This window comes from Myotis lucifugus, unplaced genomic scaffold (genome assembly GCF_000147115.1).
Source record: "Myotis lucifugus unplaced genomic scaffold, Myoluc2.0 scaffold_4, whole genome shotgun sequence".
NCBI lineage: Eukaryota > Metazoa > Chordata > Mammalia > Chiroptera > Vespertilionidae > Myotis > Myotis lucifugus.
Genome location: NW_005871052.1, coordinates 2,480,768 through 2,505,656, shown reverse-complemented (window position 1 = coordinate 2,505,656; position 24,889 = coordinate 2,480,768). Strand labels below are relative to the sequence as shown.

General features: G+C 36.3%; 1 protein-coding gene across 1 annotated transcript in view; it reads right to left on the bottom strand.

The window, feature by feature from the left end:
- Nucleotides 1-24,889, bottom strand: part of HDX (highly divergent homeobox) — a 137,713-nt gene that overhangs the window by 97,117 nt on the left and 15,707 nt on the right. The window contains exon 2 of the mRNA XM_006082808.3: nucleotides 2,242-2,388. Coding sequence (XP_006082870.1) covers nucleotides 2,242-2,388 — 147 coding nt within the window. The remainder of the gene's footprint in view (nucleotides 1-2,241; nucleotides 2,389-24,889) is intronic.

Here is a 24,889-nt window from a genome sequence, read left to right as displayed (position 1 = left end):
GTGAGCACAGTACAGTAATTGATTTCCATAATAAAACTCTGAGTCAAAAAGTAAGGATTTAATTATTTTCAATATTCTCTACTGAAGTATAGTGATAAAGTATGCATTAAAAATGTTGTCCACTTAAAATGTTAAAAATAAAGAAAATTCATTGTCTGAAGGTTCCAAATAACTGAAAAACTTTTTTCCTAAAAGTCATTCACTTACAGAATCCAAAATTTACCAGTGCTTACAGAATATACATTATTTTTCTTTCCAAAGGCTTTATTGGTGTGTGAGAAAAAATAGGTTAAACAAATAGATATGTTAATTTGGGATTTGGACTAGGAAAGTGATACAAGATAAAAAGTGGAAAGATACTGGGGTCATCAATCCTCAGTGTCCATAAGATTCTTTTCAGTTTTATCTTAGAAATTCCCAACTTATTTTCCTTTTTTTAGACCTTCCTCTTTGTTTTCCTATACCATTACCCCATCATATTTATTTTTGTATGGATATTTTAACCTTTTAAGTTCTATTTACATTAAGATCATGTTTAGTAAAATGAAGAAAACCACAACAAACACTATATTATAAACAAGAACAGTAAGTTATGTTTCAAAAGAACATACAGACCAAGCAAAATACTGGGGGCAGGGGAGGTTGTGGATGATGAGTCGATAAAGAACTCCCTTTTTGTCTGACTAGAAAAGCCACCAAAACTGTGTTGGAATTTACATTTGGAAGATCAAATTTCTGTACGCTCTCCTACAACAGAGAGAATGAACCTGTTTGGCACAATTCCTTATGATTTATATAACATTTTACTTGTAAGCTTACATTCTATGAACTTATTTCTTTTTATTTCTATTGTTTGTTTTAGATTTCACATCATTTGAAGCATAAATATAAATCTGTGTGTTTCAACACTCTCAATATTCAAGTACAATCAGTAAGTTATTAGGAAAGATTCAATAACAAATTGGAAATATGAGAGGTCACAGTCCACAAAGCAGCTGCCTAAGCAGGTATTTCGCTTTAAAGCAATGGTAAAATAAAACGGGGAAAAAAGGGAAGAAAGAAAGAAGTTGCCATGGGTGTGGGGGGAATGAGTTTGTACTTATAAAGTGAAACCTCATCAATTTGAAATATTATGCACTTTATATTATTTTTCTAAAGCAATTAAACATTTTTTCTCTCAAGTTCACTAAAGGCATTTCAAATAGGGAATTTTAAGCTATCAATAGGAAAAAATTCTAGTTTATGGTGGTTGATCTCAGCCAGTAAGTAATAGATATCCTGAATATCCCCACACCCCTAGAATTGGTGGCACAATTTCCTATTTGAAGATGAATACATCATTTAGTTTTTAAGAAATTGATTTCCCAAATAAGTTTGCTTATCAGGATATTTTTTATATGTATGGTCTTTGAAAGTTTCTCTGAGAAAAATAATTGAAAAAAGACATTCTTTCTCTTTCCCAAATTAACCTGATGATGAGAAGGATGGGAAAGCTGCTAATATTTAAATCCCTAAGGATTCACACCAGCAGGATTTGTAGCGTGTCCAGACAAAAAGGACCTATGCCAGTAAAATCTGTGACTAGTTCTGATAGATTTATCTCTTGCCTCCTCTCCATCACCTTCTCATTGCTTTCTCAAACGTTTAACAGCTCTGATTTTTATAGATGAATATGATTGTGATAAAGAAACATTTCCTCCCTTGTGATTTCTTGTCCTTTACTTGCTAACCCATTAAAATGCATGCATTTTAATTAAAAGAGGAAATATCCATAAGAAAGTCTAGATTTTCCTAAAAAGACAAAAATACTCAAGTTATAAATGCCTGAAAATATTCCTTTTTTCTTGTTTTTAGATAAAAGAAAATATGCTAGATACATAATAGTCCCTCAGTAAATACCTGTTTTACTGATAGGATTTTGTAGGGTTATATATCTATATTAATTCTAGGTTAAAAGCAGCATAAAATCAACAACTAATTTTAAAGGTATTCGTTCGTTCGAAGAACTGGGATATTTAAAGATATGTTTAAATGCAAATTATTTTTAGTTTCTTCAAGGTATTCATAGAAACACATACATACTAAATAATTAGCTTGGTCTATTTTAAAATTAATATACCAGGGAAATGAAGCTGTTTATAAAGTTAGTGACTTCATACCCTGATAGTTTTTCTTATATTAAGCAATTATAACTTGTAATAAAAAGCTATAAATTCAAGAATGTGAGACCTCAATACTTACCCTGACTACACTGAAGTCCAGCTTAGTCTCCTGTGCACACTGTAATATTAGCTGAAAGCAATTTTTACTTTGATTTGTCATTCCATTTTCATAATAACGCTGTAAAATCCTTTGTTGTTCTACAGTAAATACAGAACGTAGATTCATCTAAAAATAAAAGAAGATACTCTGAAAATTGGAATAAAAACTGGGTATGTGTAGAATTTGCAAGTTTTTAAAAAACAATTTCAGTGCTTTGAAGCTGCAAGATATTTTAAAGTCAATTAATCCCCATTAGTGGGCAAAAATCTGTGTGCCAAAGGGAGACAGGTTCTCACTGAAAAATTATACGTAATGGAAATACATTGAATTTGCTTAGGAAAAAACACCAACATTAAAGACAATAAAAGGAAAGCCTTATCTGGATAGTGTCTTTCACTGAAATAAATATTTATGGCTAATAAAGCCAGAGATGGTGGTAGCCATACGTGGTCAATTATCAACAGGGACACTCACTGTTCTTTGTCAAGCAAGGCATCTGGTATATGTCTTATAGCCAGAAGCTGTGCTCTGGAACAAAAAAGTGTCTTCATTTTCTTTCTTTCTGGGTAAAAGGGTTCTTTTTATATATTAAAACAACCCCCCTTTTTAAAGCTTGAAAATAAACAAGAAGTTTTAGTGACTGTGAAAATTGCTTTAGTCGATACTAAAACAATTATTTTAATAACTATATAGTATACAAACTAAGAATAAAAATCATGTACATTTTACTAAAAAGAACCCATATGAAAAGTATACACCTTTTAATTAAATTAATACCATCATAATTAGATAAGAGAAATTTATAAAACACTTTATTCTTCCCATCAATATGTAACATACTTAATATTAAGAGAAAACAACTCTGGTAATATCAGAAGTAAAAGGCAGGTCAAACTCTTTTTAAAAATGATAAATTCTAGTAGTTCATTTTGTATAAAATATTTATAATTAGATTAAGGCAATTTTAGGTTCTTGTTAAAAGCTGTCACACTGAAATTATTGCTAAAAGTTGACAGTCAAAAAAAATACCCTTCCCAAGGAAAGTGTCTCTCAAAATTAGAAAAAACAGCAACAATAAAAACAACAACCCTATAAGCCAAACAAAATAGAAATCATTCTAGTATACTAGGTATGGAAAAAAGCCAAGTACACTGACATAAAAATTAACTCCCTTTGTCTGAATATTTTAAATTACAAAGCCATCTCATAAATAAATTAAAGACAGTCATATAGCAATCCTCTGCATTTATACACCCAACTTTCTTTCTTGCCCATACAAACATCTTCCTATCTAATGTCTAGAGAGCTGATGAAAGAAAGTCAGATATTGGAGAGGGCACCAGAAAGATGAGAGTAGAGTTTCTTCCTGGAACACTCAGAAACAAATAACTCCACTAATTTTCTGAAGGGTTACCCATGTAAAAGTATAAACCTTTTATCTGAAATCTGTCCAATTTTCAAAGATGTTGGGTCCAGAGGACAGCATCCATCAAAGCAATATCTACTATTATGGTTGCCAGCTTTCAGAGCACGTTGTTTTTTGCTGAGACAAAAGATGGAAGTCAAATAACTGAAAAGATTCATCTGGTGTGGATTTAGATGCAAAGAACTTTGGAATGAGTTCTGAGGAAGGGAGTAAACTTCAATTCACTGATGCATAATCAAGGTAAAGGCTCTGATCATTTTCTGCAGGGCTGTAATACCATAAAAAGCCTAGAGTGCAAGATATGGGGGATCCCCAGGTGTGATGATACCTGAACTAATAATATAGGAATGCTTTTCTATTGGCTGGCTAAAACTGCTACATTTACCCAAATGTGACATGAATCTTTAAAAGCACAGCAGGTCCTTTGTCACTAACAGCCAAATATAGGTAACCAGTACTAAACAGATTTCTGGAGTCAACAATTCTAACAATAGTGTAAACTTTTTAGTTTTTCCCTTAAATTCAGTAGCAACATCAGGAAGTCCACTTCATTCAAGAGATCTACTATTTTTTCTTTCAAATTACAGCAAGTAGACAAACCCTTATAAGCAAGATAATTTATCATTACCTCCATCCACCCTAGTTATCTTGGTCTATTAAGTGGAACAATATTGAATGACTATACTACCAAAACTTTTAATCATTTTCACAAAAAATTAAAAAAAAGTTGTAAAAACCTTCCATTTAAAAGTTGGGGTCTTATATATGTGGTAGATAAAATAATAATCCACTGGTTTCATAAAAATGGAGGTTCACTGGTTTGGGTTAGGGAAGGTAACTGAATTAAGGGATTAAATATGAAATAAGTCATTTAGCTTCACCCCAAGATTTACTCTTTGCACTGCACCACCCACTCAGCACATGCCATCCCACAAGAATAAGACAACCTGTGACCTACTCTCAGCTCCACTATGGTATATTGAGTAAATCACTTAATTTCTATGAGTACCCATTTCCTAGTCTATAAAATATTAGATTAAATGACTTATTTTACTTTCCAGTCTGGATTGGTCCAATCATTTGGAATATGCAAACTGATTTTTCTTAAATTGTAGAGTATGTTATAATTGTAATGTATATTTACATTTTTAAATATGACTAGGCCCTTTTGTTTATAATATTCAGGTATGGGATTTGTTAGATTGCTCTAAGCTTTAAAATTTGATGTTTTAATGAGGACCCTTAGCCATTGAGAAAACATTAAATTATGCTCAGTATATTGTATTCAAACAAGGAGAACAATGAGTAACATATTTTAGATTTATTGCTTCAGAAGTACTTGAAAAATAGTTTCTAGGAATGACTACCTCCTTCGAAGTTCCTGGTAGCTAAGGATATATTTTCACATGGGTACATATCAGATAAATTCCTATATAACATTATTGTCACACTTAAAATCTGCTCTAATAATGCCCTAATAATGTCTTAACTGGTTAACTAATTTGGAAAGTACCAAAATATTTTACTCATAAGTACTGATTCTTGGAAAATTTGATATTAAAATGGGGATTCCATAAAATTCAATTCAAATATTACACATTCTTTCCAACAATAAAAATTTGAAGTGAGTATAAGCCATTGTGTTTTTGTTACTGTTTTTAAAGAGTTAAGCCTAGGTTAATATAACACCTTGAGTATCTTTATCTTGGCCAATATGTCTCTATTTACATTGTCCTTTTAATCCATTATTGTTCATCTTTAAATTTACATACAGTAAATATCACTCTTTTGGTGTATAGTTTTATGAGTTAAGACAAATATATACAGTAGTCATGAAACCACCTCCACCATAAAAACACAAAACAATTATATCACTCCAAAATAATTCCCTTATGCTGCTTCTTTATAATCAATCCCTCCATCCACCCAGGCCCTGGCAACCACTAATCTGTTTCTATAATTTTAATTTTATATAATGCCATAATAATGGAGTTACACATATGTATTCTACTGAAACTAGCTTCTTTCATTGACCACAATGCATTTGATATTTACCTGTGTTGTATGTATCAGTACTTTATTTTTAAATTTCAGAGTAGTATTCCATTGTATGGATGTACCATGATTTATTCATTAATCCATCAATGGACATTTGGTCTTTTTCAAGTACTTGGCTATTATTAATAAAGCTGTTAAAAACATTTATATGGAGGTTTAGCTCTGCAAATAAGGTTTAATTTCTCTTGAGCAAATACTCTGGATTGTAATTGCTAGGACATATGGTAAGTATATGCTTAACTTTATAAGAAACTGTTAAACTATTTTAAAAAATGGCTTGTGTTCAAAAGTACACAATATTTTTCTCCATAATATTCTATGAAGTTTCTGTGTTTTTTTAATCTCCTCACCAGCATTTATCATATTTGTTTGAAATTAGCCATTCTAATATATGTGTAATTGTATATTATTATTATTATGGTTTTAATTTGCATTTTCCTAGTGACTAATGATGTTGAGAATCTATTAATAAGCTTATTTGCAATCCATATGTCTTCTTTGTAGAAGTGTCCAAATATTTTGCAAATTTTTGAACTTGATTCTTTGCTTAGGTATTATTGAGTTGTTAGGGTTTATTACATATTCTGTATACATGTCATCAGAAATATGACTTGCAAATATTTTCTCCCTGCTTTTGGTTTGTCTTCTTATTTTATTAACAGTGTATTTCCCAAACAAGTTTTCTTTTTTAATTCTTTATTGTTGAAAGTATTACATATGTCTCTTTTTTCCCTAATTGATCTCTCCCAGCCCACTCCCGCCTCCCAGCACAGGCCCTCACCCATCCCCCCATTGTCTGTGTCCATTGGTTATGCTTATATGCATGCATACGAGTCCTTTGGTTGATCATTCCCACCCTCCTTTGCCTTCCATATGAGGTTTGATGGTCTGTTCAATACTTCTCTGTCTCTGGATCTATTTTTGTTCACCAGTTTATGTTGTTCATGACATTCCACAAATGAGTGAGATCATGTGATACTCATCTTTCTCTGACTGACTTATTTCACTCAGCATAATGCTCTCTAGGTCCATCCATGCTGTTGCAAATGGTAAGAATTCTTTCTTTATTTTCCAAATATATTTTTATTGATTTCAGAGAGGAAGGGAGATGGAGAGAGAGATAGAAACATCGATGATGAGAGAGAATCATTGATTGGCTGCTTCCTGCACGCCCCCCACTGGAGATTGAGCCCACAACCTGGGCATATGCCCTGACCGGAAATCGAACTGGTGACCTCTTGCTTCCTGGGTCGATGCTCAACTGCTGAGCCACACTCGGCTGGGCAAGAGTTCTTTCCTTTTGCAGCAGCATGATATTCCATTGTGTAGATGTACCACAGCTTTGTAATCCACTCATCTGCTGATGGACACTTAAGCTGTTTCCAAATCTTAGTTATTATAAATCATGCTGCTATGATATTGATAAATCAAGTGTATTCTTTTTCTTTTTTAAATTTTATTTTTATTGTTGACAGTATTACAGATTCCCCCAATTTTCCCCCCTTGGCCCCCTTCCTCCCAGCCCCTGCTCCACCCCAGGCCTTTGCCACACTATTGTTTGTGTCCATTGGTTATGTGTATCTATTTCTATAAAAGCCTAAGTGACCATCACAACCAAAAGATTGTGGGGCGACCAGGCCGGCAGGGGGGTTAGTGAGGGGCAACCAAACAAGTGAACAGCAGGCTGTGTGGGGCCATCCAGCAGGCAGGGGTTTAGTGAGTGGCTACCAAATGAATGAGTAGCAGGCTGCATGGGGCAACCAGGCTGGCAGGGGGGCAGTGAGGGACAACCAGGCCAGCGGCTGGGCGGGGCAGTTGGGGGCAATCAGGCTGGCAGGCAGAGGCAGTTAGGGGTGCACAGGCTAGCAGCGGGGCAGTGAGGGATGATCAGGCTGGCAGGCAGAGGTGGTTAGGGGTGATCAGGCTGGCAGGGGGGGGCAGTTAGGAGTGATCAGGCAGGCAGACAGGTGAGCAGTTAGGAGCCAGCAGTCCAGGATTGTGAGAGGGATGTCTGACTGCCAGTTTAGGCCCAATCCCCAGGATCAGGCCTAAACCGGCAGTCAAACATTCCCCCGAGGGGTCCCGGATTGGAGAGGGTGCAGGCTGGGCTGTGGGGAACCTCCCGTGCATGAATTTTGTACACCAGGCCTCTAGTATGTATATAGGTTCTTTGGTTAACCTCCTCCTGTCTCCCTGCCAAGATTTTTCAGCCTATTCTATTCATCCATGCCTCTGGTTCTGTTTTGTTCATCAGTATATTATGCTCATTTGATTCCACATATAAGTGAGATCATGTGATATGTCTTTCTCTGACTGGCTTGTTTAACTCAGCATAATACTTTCCAGGTCCATCCATGCTATCACAAAGGGTAAGAAATTCTTTTTACAGTTGGATAATATTCTATCTATTATGTAAATGTACCACAGCTTTGTAATCCACTCACTCACTAATGGGCACTTGGGCTGTTTCCAGATCTTAGCTTTCTACACTAATAAAAGAGAAACATGGTAATTAGCGTACGATCGCTACCCTTTTCATTGGCTAATCAGTGAGTATATGCAAATTAACTGACAACCAAGATGGCGGCCGGCAGCCAGGCAGCTGATAGCGAACATGAGGCTTGCTTGCTGCAGTGAAGGAGGACTCCAACGTTCCCCGCCTGCGCTACCGGCCTCTGAGCTGGCAGTTTGAAACTTTGTAACAAATATAGAAGCTAAACAAAACCCCAGAAACCAGCTTTCAGCCGGCCAGGATCTCAGAACTGGAGTTATACATTGTTTCGATTATAGAACGCAAACCAGATACCTGATTTCAGCAGCGGAAGCCTCAGAGCTAGAGCCAGAGCTAAAGCTGGCCTAGAATAAAAAAAAGAAAGAAAGAAAAAAAGGAGTGGTTGGGAGCTTCAGTCAATCGCCAGCCTGAAAGCAGCCCTCAGCCCCGCACCCAGACTGGCCAGGCACCCCAGTGGGGATCCCCACCCTGAAGGGTGTGTGACCAACTGCAAACAGCCATCATCCCCTCATCCAGGCTGGCCAGGCACCCCAGTGGGGACCCCCCACCCTGATCCAGGACACCCTTCAGGGCAAACCAGCTGGCCCCTAGGCTTCTATCCTATATAGTAAAAGGGTAATATGCCTCCCAGAACCAGGATCAGCGGAGCTGTGAGGCCTCTTGGCACCGGATCAGCATGACAGGGGGCAGTGCCCAAACCCCCTGATCACCCTGCGGCTCTGTGTATGACAGGGTGCAGCGCCCCAACCACCCCCACAGGCCCTGCTCTGTGTGTGACAGGGTAGAGCCATAACCTCCCCATAGGCCCTGCCCTGAGTGTGAGAGTGGCGGTGCCCCAACCCCCTGATTGGCCCTGCTCTGTGGGTGATAGAGGGCGGCGCCCCAACCCCCTGATCCGCCCTGCTCTGTGTGTGACAGGTGACGGTGCCCCAACTCTCCTATAGGCCCTACTCTGTGAGTGACAGGGGGGAGCTCCTCAACCCCCTGATCGGCCCTGCTCTGTGCATGACAGGGGTGAGCTCCTCAACCCCCTGATTGGCCCTGCTCTGTGCATGACGGGGTGGCGCCGCAACCTCCCCATTGACCCTGCCTTGAGTGTGACAGGGGGCGGTGCCCCAACCCCCCAATTGGCTCTACCCTGAGCGTGACTGAGGGTGGCATCACAACCTCCCAATCTGCCCTGCTCTGTGCATGACAGGGGGCTGTGCCCCAACTCCCCAATCAGCCCTGCTCTGAGCCCGACCAGGGGCTGCACCTAGGGATTGGGCCTGCCCTCTGCCACCTGGGAGCAGGCCTAAGCCAGCAGGTCGTTGTCTCCCGAGGGGTCCCAGACTGCGAGAGGGCACAGGCCAGGCTGAGGGAACCCCCCCTCCCCCCCGAGTGCACAAATTTTTGTGCACCGGGCCCCTAGTTGTAAATAACATTGCTATGAACAGAGGGGTGCATATATTCTTTCTAATTGGTGTTTTGGGTTCCTTAGGATATATTCTAAGAGTGGGACCGCTGGATCAAATGGCAAATGAAGTGTGGTTTTAGTGCCATATCTAAGAAATCTTTGTTTAATTCATGGTCACAAAAATTTTCTGTTTACCAATGAAGCCATCTGAGCATGGAACTTTCTTTGTTGGAAAGTTTTAAACTAAAAATTATATATTTGTGTTATTCTGGTTATATCTGTTTCTTCTTGAGTAAGCTTTGGTAATTTGTGTTTTTCAAAGAATTAGTCAATTTTATCTAAGTCTCTGTATTTAAAGTGTAAAGTTTTTTATACTATTTTATTATTATTCTTTTGGCTATAGGGTCAGTTGACATGCACCTTTTTCTTATTGAGGTTGGCAGTTTGTTTCTTCCCTATTATTTGTCTTGGTCAGTTTGGCCAAGGACTTATCACTTTATTTTTTTAAACATTTTTATTGATTTCAGAGAAGAAAGGAGAGGGAGAGAGAGAGATAGAAACATCAATGATGAGAGAGAATCATTGATTGTCTCCTGCATGCCCCTGAACTGGAAATTGAGCCTGCAACCAAGGGATGTGCTCTTGACCAGAATCTAACCCAGGACCCTTTGGTTCACAGGCCAAAGCTCTAGCCACTGAGCTAAACCTGCTAGGGTGACTTTTATTGACCTTCTGAAATGAGTAGCTTTTGGTTTCATTGAATTTGGTCTGTTGTTTATCTGTCTTCATTTTCATTGAATTTTGTCCTTATCTTTACTATTCTCTTCATGTTGCTAATTTGGATTAAATTTTCTATTAGTTTTCTAGTTTTTTTTTTAAGATGGAAGCTTAGATTGTTGATCTTTGGCCTTCTGTTTTTAAATTTCATCAATTAATATTAAAAATTTACTGTTAAGGATGGCTTTGGTGAATTTTGATAGGCTGCATTTTTAACAGACTTATCAAAGTATAATTGATATACAAAGAGCTGTACATATTTAAAGTCCACAATTTGATGAGTTATGCAAAAACCAATGATACAATCATCATAATCAAAATAATCAACATATCCAACACCACCCAGAGTTTCTTTGTATCCCATGGATTATCTGTTTGTTCTGTGGTAAGAACACTTAACAGGAGATCTAACCTGTTAACAAATTTTGAAATGTGCAAAACAATAGTGTTAACTTATAGCTACTATGTTGTACAGAAGATCTCTAGTACTTATTCATTCAGCATAACTGAAACTGTATATCTATTGAATAACAACTCCCCATTTTCCTCACTCTCTATCTCCTGGTAACCACTATGGCTTTCTCTGTTTCTGTGAGTTTAACTATTTTGCAGCCCTCATACAAGTTGAATCGTGCACTATGTGTCCACTGACTTGCTTACTTCACTCAGAATAGTATCCTACAGATTGATGTCTGTTGTTGCAAATGGCATAATTTCCCTTTTGAAGGCCAAATAATATTCCACTGTATGTATATACATTTTTTTTGTTCATCTGTAAATGGACATTTTGTTTCCATATTGTGCTTATTGTATATAGTGCTGCAATAAACATGGTAGTGCAGATACTTCTGTATGATCCTGATTTCAATACTTTTAACATAATATCCAATAGTGGTACTGCTAGATCATACACTAGTTTTATTTTTAACTTTTCAAGTATCTCCATACAGCTTTCCATAGTTCCTGAACATTTTTGCATCCCCACTGACAATGTACAGGGGTTCCAATTTCTCCACAACCTTGACAAGACCTGTTATATTTTGGCTTTTTCATAATAACTATCCAGACAGGTGTGAACACTATTCATAAAAAAATCAAAGTAAATTAAAGACTTAAACATAAGACCTGAAGCTAAAAACTTCTAGAAGGAAGCATAGGAAAAAAGAAACAAAACTTCTGGACATTTGTCTTGCCAATGATTCTTGAACATCACATCAAAAGTATAGGCAACAAAAGCAAAAATAGGTAAGTGGGACTACATAAATCTAAAAATCTTCTGCACAGCAAAAGAAACAATCAACAAAATTAAAAGGTAATTTATGAAATGGGAGAAAATATTTCAAGCCATATATCTGATAAGAGGTTAGTTTTTAAAATATATCAGATATATAAGGAACTCCTACAACTCAATAGAGAAAAACAAAAACAAAAACATCTAATTGCCTAATTTAAAAAAATGGTAAAAGGGCTTGAACATACTTTTCTGAAGAAAACGTACAAATGCCCTAGAGATATATGAAAAGATGCTTAACACTATTAGTTAGCAGGGAAATACACGTAAAAACTATGATGACATAGGGTGCATCTAAATTGTAATTCCAATTAAAATATTTTCTATTCTCCTTTGTTTATAGTTTAATTAAAATATTTAAGAATTTCCAAGATATCTTTGTTATTGATTTCATTTGGCTACAGTTAGAGAACATACTTTATATAACTCCAATTGTTTTAAAATTTGCAAAGTTTATGTTATGGCCCAACAGAATATGGTTTCTTTTAAAAACTGTTCTATACATATTTGAAAGGAACGTGTCTTCTGCTGTACTAAAAATGTCCATTAATTCATGTTGGTTGATAATATTGTTCAGACCTTCTATATCTCTTTTTTTGCTATTGTTATATTGTTAATCCTCACACGAGGATGAGGATAATTTTTATTGATTTTTAGAGAGAGTGGAAAGGAGAGGGAGATACAGAGAGAAATAGCGATGTGAGAGAGACACATCGATTGGCTGCCTCCTGCATGCTGCAACTGGTTTGTGCCCTTGATAGGAATTGAGCCCTGGACCCTTCAGTAGGCTGACACTCTATCCACTGAGCCAAACCAGCTAGGGCAGATCTTCTATATCTTTAATGATTTTATGATTGCTTTTGTTGTTGTTGTTGCTGTTAATCCTCATCCCAGGATATTTTTCCATTGATTTACAGGGAGAGTGGAAGAAAGAGGGAAAGGCAGAAACATCAATATGAGAGAAACATCGATTGGTTGCCTCCTGCACGAGCCCTGACCAGGGCCCTGGAAGGGGAGGAGCCTGCAACCAAGGTACATATCCTTGACTGGAATCAAACCCGGGATCCTTTAGTCCACAGGCCGATGCTCTAACCACTGAGCAAAACTGGCTAGGGCTGATTACTTGTTTTAATAATTACTGAAAGAAAAATAATGAAATCCCAAAGTATACTTATAGACATGTCTATTTCTATTTAATTTTTCCTTTTTTATTGAATTTGTTGGGGTGACATTTGTTAAGAAAACTATGTAGGTTTCAGGTGTACAATTCTATAATACATCATCTGTATATTACATTTTGTGTTCAGCACCCCAAGTCAAGTCTCCTTCTAACACCATTTATCCTCCTTATATCCTCTTTAACCTCCTCTCCCCGACCCCTTTTCCCCTCTGGTAATGACTATACTATTGCCTGTGTTTATGATTTTTTAAAAATTTTCCTTAATCCCTTCAACTTTTCCACCCAGTTCTGCAAGTCTCTTCCCCTCTGACAGCTGTCAATCTGTTCTCTGTCTATAAGTCAGTTTCTATTTTGTTTGTTAGTTTATTTTGTTCATTATCCACATATGAATTAAATCATATGGTACTTGTCTTTCTCTGACTGGCTTATTTCACTTAGCATAATTTCCGGGTCCATCCATGCTGTTACAAAAGGTAAGATTTTTTTATGGTTTAGTAGAATTGCATTGTATAAATGTACCACAGCTTTTTATCCACTCATCTACTAATGGGCACTTGAGCTGCTTTCAAATCTTGGCTATTGTAAATAACGTTGCCATGAACATAGGCGTGCATGTATTCCTTCAAATTCGTGTTTCAGGTTTCTTTGGATAAATTCCCAGAAATGGAAACACTGGGTCATAAGACAGTTCTATTTTTAAATATTTAAGGTACTCCATACTGCTTTTCACAGTGGCTGCACCAGTCTGCATTCCCACCAACAGTGCACGAGGGTTCCCTTTTCTCCACATCCTCACCAGCACTCATTTGTTGATTTATTGATGAAAGCCATTGTAAAAGATGTGAGGTGATATTTCATTGTTTTTTAATCCTCACCAGAGGATATGTTTATTGATTTTAGAGAGAGAGGAAGGGAGAGAAACCACCATACCAGTATAAGAGGGAAATATCAATGGGTTGCTTCCCATACATACCAACCCACAACCTAGGTATGTGCCATAACCAGGAATCAAAGCTGCAACCTTTTGGTGTATCGGACAACACTACAACCAACTGAGCCACCGGGCCAGTGTTCCAATTGTGGTTTTATTTGCATTTTTCTGATGATTAATGATGTCGAGCATCTCTTCATATGTCTATTGGCCAACTCTATGTCCTCTTTGTGTAAGTTACTATTCAGGTCCTTTGCCCATTTTTAAATTGATAGTGTTTCTTTTTTCATTGTTCAGTTTCATAAATTCCTTATATATTTTGGAGATATATATATATATATATATATATATATATATATATATATATATCATTGACAAGTATCCTCTTCCATTCAGTGGGTTGTCTTTTAATTTTGTTGATAGTTTATTTTCCTGTGCAAAAGTTTTTATTTGATATAGTCTCATTTGTTTATTTTTTCTTTTTATTCCCTTGCCGGAGTAATATATCAGAGAAAATATTGCTACAAGAAATGTCCAAGACTTTACTGCCTATGCTTTTCTTTAGGATTTTTATGGTTTTGAGTCTAACATTTAAGACTTTAATTTATTTTGAGTTTGTTTCTAGCTCTCTCTCTCTCTCTCTCTCTCTCTTTCTCTTTTTTTTTATCAAAATGCCATTTTTTTAAAAAAAAATTTCTAAAGTATTACAAATTGTAGTACATATTTCTCCTTTTTGCCCCGTTGACCTCCCCTTGGCCTCCCCTACCCGCCCCCCCCTCCGCACATGCCCTCACCCCCCCAGTGTCTTGTGTCTACTGGTTATGCTTATATGCATGCATACAAGTCTTCTGGTTGATCTCTTACCCCCCTCCCCTGCCTACCACTGTAGTTGGACAGTCTGTTCAATGCTTCTTTGCCTCTGTATCTATTTTTGTTCATCAGTTTATAATCGTTATATCCCACAAATGAGTGAGATCATGTGGTATTTATCTTTCACTGACTGGCTTATTTCGCTTAGCATAATGCTCTCCAATTCCATCCATGCTGTTGACAATGGTAAGAATTCCTTCTTTTTTATAGCAGCTTAGTATTCTATTGTGTAGATGTACCACAGTTTTCTAATCCACTCATCTGCTGCTGGGTACTTTAGCTGTTTCCAAATCTTAGCTATTGTAAATTGTGCTGCTATGAACATAATGGTGTATATATCCTTTCTGATTGGTGTTTCTGGTTTCTTGGGATATATTCCTAGAAGTGGGATCACTGGGTCAAGTGGAAGTTCCATTTTTAGTTTTTTGAGGAAACTCCATACTGTTCTCCACAGTGGCTGCACCAGTCTGCATTCCCACCAGCAGTGCACAAGTGTTCCCTTTTCTCGGCATCCTCTCCAGCACTTGTCGTTTGTTGATTTGTTGATGATAGCCATTCTGACAGGTGTGAGATGGTACCTCATTGTCGTTTTTGATTTGCATCTCTTGGATGATTAATGACTTTGAGCATGTTTTCATATGTCTCTTGGCCGTTTGTATGTCCTCTTTCAAAAAAAATGTCTATTTAGATCCTTTGCCCATTTTTTTATTGGATTGTTTATCTTCCTTTTGTTAAGTTGTATGAGTTCCCTATAAATTTTGGAGCTTATCAGAGATAAGCCCTTATCAGAGATAACATTGGCAAATATTTTTTCCCATGTGGTGGGCTTTCTTGTTGTTTTGTTGATGGTTTCTTTTGCTGTGCAGAAGCTTTTTATTTTGATGTAGTCCCATTTGTTTATTTTCTCCTTAGTTTCAATTGCCCAATATCGGTAAAGATATTGCTACAAAAAATGTCTGCTATTTTGCTGCCTATGGCTTCTTCTAAGATTTTTATGGTTTCCCATCTTACGTTTAATACATAGAAAAGACTCCATCAAAAAACTACAGGCCTTAATAAATGAATTCGGCAATGTAGCAGGATACAAAATTAACACCCAGAAGTCTATGGTTTTTCTATACACCAATAATGATCTCATAGAAAGAGAAACTAAAAAAAAACAGTCCCACTTATCATTGCAACAAAAAATTAAGATACCTAGGAATAAATTTAACCAAGGAGATAAAGGACCTGTACTCAGAAAATTTCACGACGCTGAAAAAAGAGATAGAGGAAGACATAAACAAATGGAAGAATATACCCTCTTCATTGGTTGGTAGAATCAACATCATTAAAATGTCCATACTACCCAAAAAAGTTTATAGATTCAATGCAATCCCCATTAAAATACCAACGGCATACTTCAAAGACCTAGAACAAACTCTCCAAAAATTCATCTGGAATAAAAAAAGATCCTGAATAGCTGCAGCAATCTTGTCGAAGAAGAACAATGTTGGAGGGTTCACAATACCAGATATCAAGGTATACTACAAAGTCACTGTGGCACAAGAACACATATAGACCAGTGGAACAGAACAGAGAACCCAGAAATCAACACTAGCCATTATGCTCCATTAATATTTGACAAAGGAGGCAAGAGCATACAATGGAAACAAGACAGTCTCTTCAATAAATGGTGTTGGGAAAATTGAACAGATACATGCAAAAAAAATGAAATTAGACTGCCAACTTACACCATACACAAAAATAAACTCAAAATGGATAAAGGACGTAAATGTTTCTATTTTTAATTTTATCAGTTTTGCTTTGTGTATTTTGAAGATCTGTTGTTAGAGGAACATACACAATTAGATTGTTACATCCTTTTGGTGATCTGACCCTTTATTCATTATGGTATAACCCTCTCTATTCCTTGTACTATCCTTTGTTCTATATTCTAATTTGTCTGAAACTAATATATATATACTTCCATTTTGAATACTCTGTCATAGTATATAATTTTCTAAGATTTTTGCTTTAAAATTATGTGTTTATATATAAAAATACACACCCAGTGTATGAAATTCATACACAGGTAGGATCCCTAAGCCTGGCCAACAATCAGGGCAGATCGGGGCCTTCCGGCTGCCAGCTGGCACCTTCCTTCCAGCTGCTGGCCTGGGCCTCTCTTCGTTCTGCTCCACCCCTTGGTGGTCAGCGCACATCATAGCGAGCGATCGAACTCCTGGTCTCCCAGTCGAACTCTCGTGGGGACAATTTGCATATTAGCCATATATATATATATATATATATGGCTAATATGCAAATATATATATATATATATGAGTTTCTTATATACAGAATATAGTTGGGTTTTAAAATTTTAATATTACACTACCTCTTCCAATTTATGTATCTAGACCACTTTCTTTTAATGTAATTACTAGTAATCCTGGATTTAGGCATACCATTTTATTAGTTGTTTTCTGTTTGTCCTTCTAAGTTTTTGTTCTGTTTTTCCTTTTCCATCTTCGTTCGGATTATTTGAATAGTTTTAGAATGTTTTAATTCATTAGCTTTTGGACTACATTTCTTTGCATGTTTTTGAAATGGCTGCTTAATTTATGTATTGTACTTCTAGTTCATTGTAGCCATTCTATCAAATTTTATGTCCCCAGGATAGACACAGAGATAAGAAATTCCTTAATTTCATCTCACTGCACTATAAGCTTCTGGGGGACAGTGAACAAAATTTCACCTTTTTAATTTTCCATCTTTAAGAACAATGTCTGGGATATACAGTTGCAAAGTTTTACCTTCACTTCTATTTCCTGAAAAAGTTAGCATATATTTGATATTATTTCTTCCTTGTTTTATAGAATTCAATAGTTTAGTAATTTGGGCTTGGAGATTTTTTCAAAGGAAGGGTTTTAATTGCAAATTCAATTTCATTAACAGATATAAAGTGCTCAGTTCTTGTTATTTATTCTCAAAGAAGCATTGGTAATTCTGTATTTCAAATAATATGTCCATTTCTTTTAGTTTGTTTAATTTGTAGGTATAAATTTAATAGACTATAAATATATTTTTAAATGTCTGTTTAGTCTGTGGTGATACCTTCTCCCTCATTACTGATAATGGTAATTTGTGTCACCTCTCTTTTCTGTTGTAAAGTCTTTTCTTAAAAATCTAGCTTTTGGTTTCATTGCATTTATTTATTATTTCTGTATTCTGTTTCATTTACTTCTGTTCTTATTTTCTCATTTTGCTTGTTTTTGTTTTAATTTTGCATTAGGTTTATTGGGGTGACATGGGTTAATAAAATTATATAGGTTTTAGGTGTACAATTATACAATACATTATCTGCATATTGTATTTTGTGTTCACTCACAACATAAAGTCAGGTTTCCTCCCATCATCATTTTAGCTCCCTTTACCTCTTCTATCTCTCCCCACCTCCCTTTCCCTCTGGTAATCACCAAAGTGTTGTCTGCGTCTACATGAGTTTTATTTTTATTGTTTTGGTTTTAATTTACTCTTTCAGTAATAGTTCATTTTGGTGAAGCTCAAATAATAAATTTTCAAACTTTCTCTTTTTCTAAGATGTCTTTAATGCTCTAAATTAATTTGTATGCACTGATTTAACTGCATTCCACATATTTTGATTTGTTGCAAATTCATTTTCACGGAGTACAAAGTGCTTCTTAATTTTCCTTGGGGCTCTCCTCTGACCCATTGGTTACTTACAAGTATGTTATTTAGTTTCTAATTATCTGGAGATATCCCAGATATCTTTATTTTGTTGATTTTTAGTTTAATCCCTGTTATGATCAGGGGACATCCTTGATGTGATTTCAATTTTTAAACTTTCAATAGTTTGTTTTATGACCCCAAATATAGTTCCTGTTGATCAATTATATGTACATGAATAATGTGCACCTTACTCCTTTTGAGTGGAGTGTACTAGTCAATTAGGTTGAGTATGTTGAGAGTATTGTTCAAGTCTTAAACAGTTATTGATTTTCTCTCTACTTGTTCTAGTAATTACTGAGAGAAGATGTTAAAATCTCTGAATATAATTTTATAATTAGTCTGATTCTGATTTCTGTTTTATCAGGTTTTGCTTTAAATATTTTAGAGATCTGTTATAGGTTCCTAAATATTTAGTATTTTTATGTTCTCTTAATGAACTGATTCCTTTATTAATATGAATGAACTTCTTTATTTCTGATATTTTTTTCTCTGAAATCTTTATCAGATATTAGAGTGGTCAGCTTTTAAAAAACATATTTTTATTGATTTCCAAGAGGAAGGGAGAAGGAGAGAGATAGAAACATCAATGATGAGAGAGAATCATTGATTGGCTGCCTCCTGCAGATCCCCTACTGGAGATCAAGCCCAAAACCGAGTCATGTGCCCTGACCAGGAATAGAACCCTGATCTCCTGGTTCATAGGTTGAAGCTCAAGATCTGAGCCACCCTGGCTGGGCTGGTCAGCTTTTTTGATTATTGTTTCATGATATATTGTTTTTCATTTGTTTAACTTATCTATTTCTTTATATTTAAAACTAGAGGCCCAGTGCATGAATTCATGCACCAGTGGGGTCCCTTGGCCTGGCCTGCGGGATCGGGCCAAAACCAGCTCTCCGACATCCCCCGAGGGGTCCCATATTGCAAGAGGGCACAGGCCAGGCAGGGGGACCCCACCAGTGCATGATTGGGGCCGGGGAGGGACGTGGGAGGTTGGCCAGCCGGAGAGGGACTGCAGGAGGGCTCCAGGGTGTGTCCAGCCCATTTTGCTCAGTCCCAATCGGCTGGACTTCAGCAGCAAGCTAACCTACAGGTCAGAGTGTCTGCTCCCTGGTGGTCAGTGCACATCATAGCAAGCAGTTGAGGGGCCTTACCATATCATGAGCATATTACACTTTGATTGGTTGAACTGACAACCAAATGACCGGACACTTAGCATATTAGGCTTTTATTATATAGGATGGATTACTTGTAGATATTGTATAGAAAAGTCCAATGTGACAATATCTGCCTTTTAATTAGTATATTTACACTATTTTGCAATTAATATGGTTGGGTTTAAACCTACAATTTTGTTGTTTTCTACTTGTCTTATTAGTTCTTTGTTTCCTCTTTTCCTTTTTTACTATTTGGAGTTAATTAAATATTTTATAACTTTATTTTATTTTACTGGTTAGCTCATTACTATTTTGTCATTGTATTTTAGTAGTTGTTTTAGTGACCATGGTATACATTTTTTAAAATATATTTTTGTTGATTTCAGAGAGAAAGGAAGAGAGAGTGAGAGATAGAAACATCAATAATGAGAGAGAATCATTGATCGGCTGCCTCCTGCAGGCCCCCACTGGGTATTGAGCCTGCAACTTGGGCATGTGCCCTGACTGGGAATGGAACCCTGACCTCCTGGTTCACAGGTCAATGCTCAACCACTAAGCTATGCCAGCCAGGCATAGTATACATTTTTAACTTATTGTCAAGACAATTTACCATGACATTTTATATACTACCTTACAGTAACAGAAGAATCTTAAAATAGTATACTTTTATTTCTCTTCTACTAGCCTTTGTGCTATTGTTATTATGCATTTTGTTTTTACATGTTATAATACACTCAATAAATTTTTACTTTAAAATGACACCTGAAAGTGAATTTTTTAAATTAAAACATCATTCATATTTATCTACATATTTATTATTTCCAATGCTCTTAATTCCATTGTGTACATGCAAATTTCAATTTCGTATCATTTTTCTTCTGCTTGACAGATTTTCTTGAACATTTTTGGTAATGTATATCTGCTGGCAATGTATTTTTTTCCTTTTGTGTGAGTAAGAAAGTCTTTATTTTGTTTTGCCTTTTTGGTATAGTTTTCGAGTTTAACAATATTTTTTCCAGTATGTTAAAAATAGTGCTCCATTGTCTTCTAGGTTGCATTGTTTTCATTGAGATGCCTCCTATCATTCTGTTTATTTCCCTGTACATAAGATTCCTCTACGTCACTTTGGCTGCTTTTAAGATTTCGTTTTTTCCTGAATTTCAGCAATGAGATTATGAAACGTCATGGAAACATTTATTCTGCTTTTTTTTTCTCTTGGAATTTGTTGAGCTCCTTAAATATGTGGGTTTATAATTTTCATCAAATTTGGAAAAATTTTTAGCTATATCATTACACTTCTAACCTTCTAGGACTCAAAAACATGTACATTATGTTGAAGAAGGTCCCAGAACTCACTCTTGCTCTTTAGTTTTTCCCCATATTTTTCATTTTGGACAATTTCTGCTTGTATGTATTCAAGTTCACAAACGTTTTCTTCTGTTGTGGGTAATCTGCTGTCAAAACCACCCACTGTATTTGTCATTTCATATACTGTACTTTTTCTCTGGAATTTCAATTTAGGTCTTTTAATAAATCTTCCATTTTGTACCTCATCATGTTGTTGCTTTCTTCTACTTTCTTGAACATAAAGAATATAGTTATAATAGCTATTTCAACATTATTCTCTACTAATTCTGTACTAGTCTATTATTATTCATTCGGTTTTTATAATTGTTTTTTTCACCATACTGTGGACTGTATTTTACTACTCGCATGCTTGATTTTTTCATTTATTTGCAGATAATATAAACTTTATTGCTGCATACTGGATAATTTTTTTATTCTTTAACTACTTGTGGGCTTTGTTCTGAGATATATTTAAAGTTATTTGGAATAGTTAGATTCTTTGGAGGTTTGCTTTTGTAAACCAGAATTGCCTTTAGTTTAGGGTTAATTTGCCACATTACTGAGGCAATACCCTTCTGAGGAGCTTCTTAGATATTCCATGAAATATAAGGTTTTCCAATTTGGTTATTAGGAATATGAAATATTTCTATTCCTGGTCCTATGTGACCTCTGAGAAATGTTTGCCTGATTATTTCTAGTGGATCTTTCCCTGTCCTCAGTAGTTTACTCACATATTAGCACTAATCATTATTCAGCCAAAAACTTGAGGGATCCCTCTACAAATTCCCAGAATTCTCTCAATGTGTAGTTTTCTGCCATGAGCATTTTCTTCTTCGATACACGGTCCTTCAAATTCTAGCCATCCAGTCCTCCCTGAAATCTAAACTCTGGCTCTTCAACTCAGAGTCTTTCAGGATGAGTTCCCTTTTCCCTTGGTTATGGTCTGGAAACTTTTCCAGGTTGTCAGTGGAACAATCACAGGACTCATCTTATTTGTTTCACTTCTTTCAGGATTTATGGTCCTGTGCTGCCTTTTGAAAAATAGCTGAAATCCATTATTTCATATATATTTTTATTAATTTTTCTTTGTAGATATTTAAGATGACAGGATAAATTCTATTAGTTACTCCATCATGCCTGTAAACAGAAATTCAGGTAGCCTTTTGGAATGATGGAGTGGGAGCACTACATTAAAAGTCAGAACACCTCCACTCCTATTAAGTTTCACTACTTGCTAGTCTTATGACCCTAAGAGAAATAATTGATTCTTGGTACTCAGTTTCATCTAGAAGATGGGCTATAAAACCTCTCCTGCTCTTCTTCACATAATGAATTATATTCTTGGTAAACTATGTTCTATGTGAAAGCTATTTTGGTTAATAGTTAATATTTTTATAACCAATTGATAAATCTTACAAGGAATAATATACACCAAGCCACCCCCACATCATCCTATATAATAAAAGCACAGTATGCAAATTGTCCCCTCAGGAGTTCTTCGGGAGTTCAACCAAGGGGCGTGGCAGCCAGGGGAAAGGAGGGAGGCCCTGGCTGGTGGCAGGTGGCTGGAGGAAGGGAGGGAAGCCCTGACCAGTGGCAGCGACCAGGGGAAGAGAGGGAGGCCCTGGATGACTGCAGGTGGCTGGGGGAAGGGAGGGAGTACCCGGCCGGCTGCCGCCAGCCACTAGGGACCCTACCAGTGGATGAATTTCGTGCACTGGGCCTCTAGTTTATAATAAACCTCAAATGAAGAAATTATTTATTATTATTGTAATCATGTAAAAGAGACTAATCTTTTCTTTTTCTTCTTTTTTATTGTTTAAAGTTTTACATATGTCTCCTTTTTCCCTGATTGATGCCCACCCCGGCCACTTCCACCTCTGAGAGCAAGCCCCCACCACCCCAGTGTCTGTGTCCATTAGTTATGCTAATATGCACGCATACAAGTCCTTTGGTTGATCAAGAACCTCTTCCTCCCCTGCCATGTGTGTCTGGATCTATTTTTGTTCACCAGTTTATGTTGATCATTATATCCCACATCTGAGTGAGATCATGTGATATTTATCTTTCTCCAACTGGCTTATTTCACTGAGCATAATGCCCTCCAGTTCCAACCATGCTGTTGTAAAGGGTAAAAGTTCCTTCTTTTTTATGAGTCCTTCTAGGTAATAAGAGCTTGATCTTTTAAAAATTTGGAGAATACAAAAATTAAGCATAATACCAATGGGTATCATGCCCATGTATGCAGATGCCTTCTCATAATTTTTAATGTAAGTTTAATATTAAAAATAACAGCATAGCATATTAAAGTAGGAGGATTCTCTTATTAAAAACTAAGTTATTTAACTGTGTTTTATTATCCAAAGTTTAATTCAGCATAGAATAATGAACTGACCCTATTAGGGGAAGTCATCAGAAGATATGACCACCACCTAACCCAGGAGCTAGACCCTGGCAATTGGAAGCTCCTCATCCTCCCTTCTGTCATTGGAACGTACATTTTGTTTACATTCCTCAATATTAGAAACTGCTTCAAGGATACAGCTTTGAGATAGAAATATTGCATTGAGACTATTTAGAGTAGGTAGATGACTGAGTCCAGTTAAGGCCACCCAAGGTAAGCTTAGAAAGTAAATCCCCTTGTTTATGAAGACTGCCATCTCCAAATCTGGAGTGATCAGCCTTTCTTCTGCTATCTGCACACAGGAGCCAGTTTCTCATTATACCTGAGGAACTCCAGACATGGTCTGTGAAGCAACAATTGGTGAGCCAACCAAGAGAAGGAAGAAATGGGCTTTGGGAAAGAAGCACCTCTGGGACAAATCCCACATTGGCCATGGACATCTATGTGGGGAGGGATGGCCCACATAACAGGTGCTTGTGGGCTGCTATGCCCCTGTTGGGACACCACACAAACACCAGTTGCTTGAAGGCATTTGTTTGAGGAACAAACACTGTGGCAAAGAAGGAAAACAAATGATTACCACAGTGGGTTAGCCTCTACTGTGGACATTTCAGCTGGTCACTGGTGCCCAAGTAGAGACTAAAATTCAAGTTAGAAAGTTGAAAAAAGATCTTAGATTAGAGGCCATGTGGTTATTCACTACTATGCTAGCTTCAGGGCTGGCAGCTAAAGTGGAAGAGTTAGGTAATAAGTTTGAGACCTTAGAGTGATGTTTTGCAAAAACAGGTGAACAAAAAATGCTATAGATTAAGATCCAGAAAGTTTTTGGGAAAGCAGGATTAGAACTAAGAGATGGGATCTAAAAAGTAAAAACTCTGGAAAAGTGGTTAAATGAAGAGGAGGATGTAATGATGATTGATTGAGTAAAGAGATAAACTGCCCCATGCCATCAGATTCCTAATACAAAGGAAATTTTAAAATAACAATTATTCCCAAAATGCCTAGGACAAACTTTACATTATTTTTCTGTTCTTTGAAGTTGAAAATCATATCATGTTTTTAAAATGTAAACATCCCAGCAGATAACCAAAACATTGTCCACAGAGACTGAAGAATAAAAGGCTTTTTAAAAATACAAATTGCAGTAGCCAACACTTATATATAAAAGAGCTAAAGTTTTTTTGTGTGTGTTTTGTTTGCTTTTGTTTTTACAAAACTATTAGAAACGATGATAAAAGAAAATGACTGTATATAAAAAGTAGGATATGTGTTTCTGGTAGAAGGTATGAGGAATAGAGATGCATTTCAATTGAAGGGAAAAGGATAAAGTAATTTTATTCTAAAATAAAATTATTGTTCCAGAATAAGAAAGGAGAAAAATAGAACAAATCCTAATTAGATATAACAAGTTGAGCCAACCAAGAGAAAGAAGAAATGAGCTTTGGGAAAAGAATCACCTCTGGGACAAATCCCACATTGGATTTATAGAAAAGGATTCTTCAAAAGTAATTTTATGTGTGATCAAACTTAGATTGAAATGTATTTAGTT